This window comes from Clarias gariepinus, chromosome 26, assembly GCF_024256425.1.
Source record: "Clarias gariepinus isolate MV-2021 ecotype Netherlands chromosome 26, CGAR_prim_01v2, whole genome shotgun sequence".
In the NCBI taxonomy this organism is placed as follows: Eukaryota; Metazoa; Chordata; class Actinopteri; order Siluriformes; family Clariidae; genus Clarias; species Clarias gariepinus.
Genome location: NC_071125.1, coordinates 354679 through 362358, shown reverse-complemented (window position 1 = coordinate 362358; position 7680 = coordinate 354679). Strand labels below are relative to the sequence as shown.

General features: G+C 38.9%; 1 protein-coding gene across 1 annotated transcript; it reads left to right on the top strand.

The window, feature by feature from the left end:
* The first annotated feature begins 462 nt into the window (after positions 1-462).
* Positions 463-7400, top strand: LOC128513811 (uncharacterized). Its single transcript, XM_053487360.1, has 6 exons — positions 463-723; positions 954-1067; positions 6071-6461; positions 6676-6930; positions 7033-7150; positions 7319-7400. The coding sequence occupies exons 1-6, from the start codon at positions 463-465 to the stop codon at positions 7398-7400; spliced, it is 1221 nt and encodes a 406-aa protein (XP_053343335.1).
* The last annotated feature ends 280 nt before the right edge of the window (positions 7401-7680 follow it).

Genomic DNA, 7680 nt, shown 5'->3' with positions numbered 1-7680 from the left:
TCAATGTACACAAAACCCCGGATCCTGACAACATTTTTGGCCGCGTACTAAGAGACTGTGCGGGGGAACACACTGATGTCTTTACAGACATTTTCAACATGTCACTGTGTCAGGCTGTTATCCCCACATGCTTCAAAGCTACCAACACAATCCCAGTACGAAGGAAAACAACCGATATCAACTGATGATGCAATTGCTACTGCACTCCACTCAGCGCTCACCTGGAAATCAAAGACTCATATGTAACAATGCTGTTCATTGACTTCAGATCAGCATTCAACACGATCATCCCACAACAGCTTACTCATAAACTGATCCAGCTGGGGATCCACACCTCTCTGTCCAAAAGGCTGCTGGATGACTAGCAGACCTCAGGCATTACAGGTCAGCAATAATACATCCAGCACTATCAGTTTGAACATATGGATTCTCCAAAGATGTGTGCTGAACCCCCTTTCCTCCATGCTGTTGACCCCTGACTGCACACCATCTTACAGCTCCAACTTCCTCATGAAGTTTGCAAATGACACGACTGTGGTGGGTCTCATTAGCAATAGAGGTGCGACTAAGTACAAGAGTGAGGTGAGCCACCTGCCCAGATGGTGGTGCACAGAGAACAATCTTTCTTTAAAGGCGGAAAAGATGAACAAGATTTTTGTGGATAACAGGAGAGCACACACCCAGCATTCTCCTCTGACCATCAATGGTGCGACTGTGGAGAGGGTGACCAAGTTTCTGGGTGTACATATATCACAGAGGATCTCTCCCAGATAAACAACATTGCAGCACTGGACAAAAAAAGCACAGCAGCATCTCTACTTCCTTCGCAAACTAAGAAGAGCCAGAGCCCCAACCCCCATTATGTGCACCTTCTAGAGAGGCACCATCGAGGCACCATCTGCAATGCATCCTGCTGAAAGAAGATCATTGGTGTCCCACTATCCTCCCTCCAGGATATCTACAGCACCCACCTCAGACGCAAAGATCTCAGCATCGCCGTGACTTTACCTATTCACCTCTTCTTCTTCAGTCTGCTGCCATCAGGGACAATGGAGTCTCCACTCCAGGTAAGGACCAGCAGACTAAAGAACAGCTTCATCCATCAGGATGTCAGGATGCTCAGCTCCTCCCAGCTCTGGCTCCTCTTTGCTTTTCAGCCTCTCCAACTCTTGAACTCTGACCCCACGTTTTCCTCCTTTACCTCCATTTCACACACACTTACCAGCACTTGTCACTTGTCCAGCATTGAACTATTCATACCTCACCCCAGCAATAAAAAACTAAATACACATGTCACTTTTGCACGATTCTTCATTTGCACTTCGCACAATATTGGCCTTCTGTCATGTGTTATCTGTCCCTTTTTTCCTAGACAGATAATGTAAAGTGTTTTATTATTTTACTATCTTGATCTTTTACATTGAAATTTTTGCACTTAGTGTTGTTTGTAAGAGACTGCAAGTAACGGAGTTCCTATTCTTTATATGTATGTACTGTACAAGTAGCAGAATCGACAATAAAGATGACTTTGACTTTTGACTTTGACTTAAAGATTTAAGAGAGGCTAGTGAGGAAACGCCTGTTAATAGCTGCGATAATGTCAGTAAGAACAGGAACACTCTCCTATGGAGTGATATCCCAGACATTTTTCAAAAGGAATTGCAAATTACATTTGCAATTGTGTTTCCCATATGTGAACGCAGAAAGTGTGACATACTGTAATTCAAATGCAATTGCAAACTTTGCATTATCGTTTGCAAGATCCATTTGCATTTGCATTTGCCTGTCATATTTAAAAAGCAAAATCAATTACCACGTTTGCTTTTTCACTTTCTTTTTTTTTTCGTGCGTTGCGCGTGTAGCCTGCCAAAACTCAAACGCATTAGCTAATCCATTTGCAATTGCATTTCCAACAGAAACCTGTCAATCAACGTCAGGGGTGGGTCTATACTGTCAGGCGTGATTGTTTGGGGAGTGACGTCACTTGCAGTTGCCGACCAAGAGGGGGTAATTTAAGCAATGAAGGTGAACCAAAATGTTTACACAAAATAAATATTGTTTATGATGAAAAATTACATAAAACAATTGTTATTATAAATAAGCAAGATAAAAATATATATGTTGTATATATTTTTCCTTATACTACATGTACAACTTTTTTTATCTTGCTTATTTTATAATCAAATTCGTTTGGTGCAATTTGTAAATCATAAACCTATGAATTTATTTTCTTATATAATATTTGATAGAGATTATGTAGGGGGCAATCCATGGCAGGAAGGCATTTTAGCGCATAACGCCGGTAAGCAGCATTTCTGAAAGCAGGCTGTAACAGGAGAAGAAATATATATTTATTTCTAATAGCTTCTCTGTCCGCTCCAATGTAAGAAAATATGCGATTTGTCATTTTTGTGTGTTTATTTCTTGATAAACAGATGAGATAATCTCGGTTCACCTCCATCTCTCAAATTTCCCCCATCTTGGTCGGCGACTGCGAGTGACGTCACTCCCCATACAATCATGCCCCACAGTTTAGACCCATTGACAGGTGATTGTCAGGTTAATTAGACGCTGATTAACAGGTTTCCATGTAACGCGTTGGAAATTGCAAATGGATTAGCGATCAGAGGTGAAAAGTAATGAATTACATTTACTCGCATTACTGTAATTGAGTAGATTTTTTTGTGTAGTTCTACTTTTTAAAGTAGTTTTTAAAATCTGTAATTTTACTTTTACTTAAGTATGTTTTGTTTAAAGTATTGTACTTCACTACATTTTAAATCATATTCGCTATTGATATTAATACGAGTAAAAAATAAATGAATGAAAATGAAAAATAATGAAAAAATAATACAATGGGGAAGAAAAATTGCACCCCGGAAACCACTGCACTGATTGATTGATGGGCGTGGAGAACAAACGCGCTAAATTTAAAAGACCCATGAGACGGACAAAACAGATGGAAGTGATGCAGACACAGCTGAACGTGAAATGCCAACAAATTATTATGAAGCAAATCCCTGGGGTCTGTTCCTCGTACGTCGCTTGACACATCCGAGATGAACTGACACATCTAAGATGAGATCATCGTGCTAATTACGATCTGGCTGTTGGTTCTTTGAGCACACCTGTTGTTGATTATTAGTATAGCTGGATTGAGTTGTCTAGAATAATTGCGCGTTCATGCGTTGGTTTAAAAGGCGATATGCATCAGCAGTGAAAACACTGATCACAACCCCTTTGATTGGTTGACAAAATGGCAAAAGAGCGGCTCAATTTTTTTGGTAAAACGTGTTATGCGCTGAAATGCCCCTTGCCATGGATTGCCCCCCTACATAATTGCTATCAAATATTATATTAGTACAGAAATTCATACGTTAATGGTTTACAAATTACATGAGAAACAAACAACATGAAAATAAATGTTTTATATAAAAAAAAACAAATATTAATATTTTTTATTCAAATACATGTATACTTTTATATTGTTTATTTTAAAATAAAATTTGTTTCGTCTAATTTTTCATTATAGAAAATATTTATTTTTATTACAGTGGTGTGAAAAACTATTTGCCCCCTTCCTGATTTCTTATTCTTTTGCATGTTTGTCACACTTAAATGTTTCTGCTCATCAAAAACCGTTAACTATTAGTCAAAGATAACATAATTGAACACAAAATGCAGTTTTTAAATGAAGGTTTACGTTATTAAGGGAGAAAAAAAAACTCCAAATCTACATGGCCTTGTGTGAAAAAGTGATTGCCCCCCTTGTTAAAAAATAACTTAACTGTGGTTTATCACACCTAAGTTTCAATTTCTGTAGTCACCCCAGGCCTGATTACTGCCACACCTGTTTCAATCAAGAAATCACTTAAATAGGAGCTACCTGACACAGAGAAGTAGACCAAAAGCACCTTAAAAGCTAGACATCATGCCAAGATCCAAAGAAATTCAGGAACAAATGAGAACAAAAGTAATTAAGATCTATCAGTCTGGTAAAGGTTATAAAGCCATTTCTAAAGCTTTGGGACTCCAGCGAACCACAGTGAGAGCCATTATCCACAAATGGCAAAAACATGGAACAGTGGTGAACCTTCCCAGGAGTGGCCGGCCGACCAAAATTACCCCAAGAGCGCAGAGACAACTCATCCGAGAGGCCACAAAAGACCCCAGGACAACATCTAAAGAACTGCAGGCCTCACTTGCCTCAATTAAGGTCAGTGTTCACGACTCCACCATAAGAAAGAGACTGGGTAAATTTCCAAGGCGCAAACCACTTTTAAGCAAAAAGAACATTAAGGCTCGTCTCAATTTTGCTAAAAAACATCTCAATGATTGCCAAGACTTTTGGGAAAATACCTTGTGGACCGACGAGACAAAAGTTAAACTTTTTGGAAGGTGCGTGTCCCGTTACATCTGGCGTAAAAGTAACACAGCATTTCAGAAAAAGAACATCATACCAACAGTAAAATATGGTGGTGGTAGTGTGATGGTCTGGGGTTGTTTTGCTGCTTCAGGACCTGGAAGGCTTGCTGTGATAGATGAAACCATGAATTCTACTGTCTACCAAAAAATCCTGAAGGAGAATGTCCGGCCATCTGTTCGTCAACTCAAGCTGAAGCGATCTTGGGTGCTGCAGCAGGACAATGACCCAAAACACACCAGCAAATCCACCTCTGAATGGCTGAAGAAAAACAAAATGAAGACTTTGGAGTGGCCTAGTCAAAGTCCTGACCTGAATCCTATTGAGATGTTGTGGCATGACCTTAAAAAGGCGGTTCATGCTAGAAAACCCTCAAATAAAGCTAAATTACAACAATTCTGAAAAGATGAGTGGGCCAAAATTCCTCCAGAGCGCTGTAAAAGACTCGTTGCAAGTTATCACAAACGCTTGATTGCAGTTATTGCTGCTAAGGGTGGCCCAACCAGTTATTAGGTTCAGGGGGCAATTACTTTTTCACACAGGGCCATGTAGGTTTGGATTTTTTTTTCTCCCTAAATAATAAAAACCATCATTTAAAAACTGCATTTTGTGTTTACTTGTGTTATCTTTGACTAATAGTTAAATGTGTTTGATGATCAGAAACATTTTGTGTGACAAACATGCAAAAGAATAAGAAATCAGGAAGGGGGCAAATAGTTTTTCACACCACTGTATATGTACAAAATGTATAATCTGAAGTAAATATTTCACATTGAAGCCTCTGTTTATTTCATTACTGTACAATACAGAACAACATGTTGTATTTCATTTCTTATTAACCCTGGAGCACCCCTGGGGTCATATTTGACCCAGACATTTACTTCACCGTTATATTCTTAAGTCAGTAAGTGTAATACAAACTAATGAAGATCCTCACTTTGCTCTAAATTCTGATTTTAGTGATTAAAACAAACATTGACTTCTCTCAAACATTGACAAACATTGACAGGCTTCCTTGGGTGTGTTGTGGTGATTGTCACCTGGACTTAGACAGCAGACTCATTAGGTGCAGTGGGCTGTGGGTGGGGTTTCTGTAGATCAGACTTGTTTATCTGGTGTATCTCATGGGGTTTGATCAGATTGGGATCTGTGGATTTGGACGCCGGGGCGTGGTCTTTGGGCTCCTTGCCTGCTGGGCCTGTGTGCAGTGGGCTGTAGTGCACAGGGCTAACATCAGCAGCATTGGCTTTACTGTGGGATTGAACTAGACAGACTATGAGAAAAGTATTTGTCACTTCCTCTTTTCGTGTTTTTAATTTCATATTTGTCATAATTAAATGATTCAGATCATTAAACAAGTTTCAATATTACACAAAGATAATCTGAGTAAATACAAAATGCAGTTCTTAAAATATATTTTCACTTATTAAGGGAAAAAGTGGTCAAAGCTATGTGAAAAAGTAATTGCCCCCTAAACCTAATAACTGGTTGTGCCACCCATGGAGCCAATAACTGCAATGAACCATAGAAATGTCTCTTTACAGACTGATAAACTGTAAAGTGCATTAATAATAAAAAAAAAATGATATGATCACACACTATATAAAGCAATAAATCACCACAACTGTTTTCATCTCCTTTATTCTCCATGTATTTCTCTACACAGGTGTTCTCACTCAGGACAGTGGATGGGGTGTGAATTATACGGTTAAGTCGATCTGTGCTGTGAGAGGATTCAGTGTCTCCATTCCCTGTAATTATTATTATCCAACATCAAATCCCAACATTCAGGTGACACAAAGGATTTGGTGCTCAAATGATGCAAACACAAAAGGGTGTCCAGGCCCTCTGTATGTTTATAACAGCTCATTAAACACCACGTCAGACTTTGAGTACGTTGGAGACGACAAATCAAACTGTACTTTGTTAATCCACAATGTACAGTTCAGTTATTCTGGAGTGTACAGATTCAAATTTATAACTAATAAGACCGGTGGCAAGTGGGTAGGTGAACCTGGAGCGACTCTACAAACTGCAGGTAAAATTTAATTATGAAATAAAAATCCAAAATATTCTTTATCTGCATAATTTAGTTTTTCTTAAATAAAAGAATGCATTAAATAACTTTAACAGCAGCTTTAATTTAATCAAGAAAGCTAATTTATCTGCTGTTTATTATTTAATACTACATGTTTATCTGTGTGTGAAATCCTGATTGAGTGACGTGGAGTCTTTCCTGCTCTCTGAAAAAGATTTAAAGGTGTCACTAATCAGGCTCAGTGGAAACGGAACCCTTAAACAAGGAGACTCGTTAAATCTGACGTGTGATGTGACCTGCACACACAGTTCCTCACAGTTTGTGTGGTCTAAGAACAACGAACAGTTAAATCCATCAGGACCCGTTCTTCACTTTCCTGCTCTAATCGTGAGGGATTCTGGGAATTACACCTGCACTTGGAAAACCAAGGAGACGTCAGGATCTAAAACCATCAGCCTTCAGGTCGAGGGTGGGTCCGTCTGCTCACAACACTCATGAATGTCTCGAGTGATTACTGAAGGAAATAAAGTGACTTGTGTTCAGTTAAATAGTCACATGTTGAATACTGAAGATGTTTTCTGTTCACCAGGTGAAAATCCTGATGCTCGGTCAGTCTGGATGATTGTTTTAGTGACAGCTGGAGTTATGTTCATGGTGTTCTCTATCCCAGCTGTGATTTACAACAGGAGGTAAAACTTTAAATTTTTTATAGACAACAAATACTGTATCTTAATAAACAACCCATTCTTACCAATTCTTCCTTATTTTGTGTCTCCTAAATGTGTGTGTGTCTGTGTGTGTGTGTGTGTGTGTGTGTGTGTGTGTGTGCGTGTGTGTGTGTGTGTGAGTGATTGCAGACGTGTCCACACTGAGCAGCTGAAGGAGGATGATTCAGACATCTACACCACAGTACAGTACAATACATTCACCATGAACTGATCCCACTTTCACACCTCAGTTACTTCATCCCAGATTTCTGTATGTGAATTTCACCTGAGAGCAGAAAGACACCAGATCCTTATCTCTCTAGAGCTCGTTCATATACCTCTGTGTGTGTGTGTGTGTGTGTGTGTGTGTACAAGTGTTTTATTTCTTTTACACCATAGCACTGTGTTCATTATTTTGTATTAAAGATTGACTTGGTCTTAAAGATGGCACAACTTTTAAAATATATAATAATGACAATAAAGGATTTGAATCCATTTTAAGACAAATGTGA

Coding starts and splice junctions, on each gene's coding strand:
- LOC128513811 (XM_053487360.1), top strand. CDS start 463: ATGCTGTTGACCCCTGACTGCACACCATCTTACAGCTCCAACTTCCTC. Junction 1,068..6,070: donor CAATGGAGTCTCCACTCCAG/GTAAGGACCAGC, acceptor TCCTTTATTCTC/CATGTATTTCTCTACACAGG. Junction 6,931..7,032: donor CATCAGCCTTCAGGTCGAGG/GTGGGTCCGTCT, acceptor TGAATACTGAAG/ATGTTTTCTGTTCACCAGGT.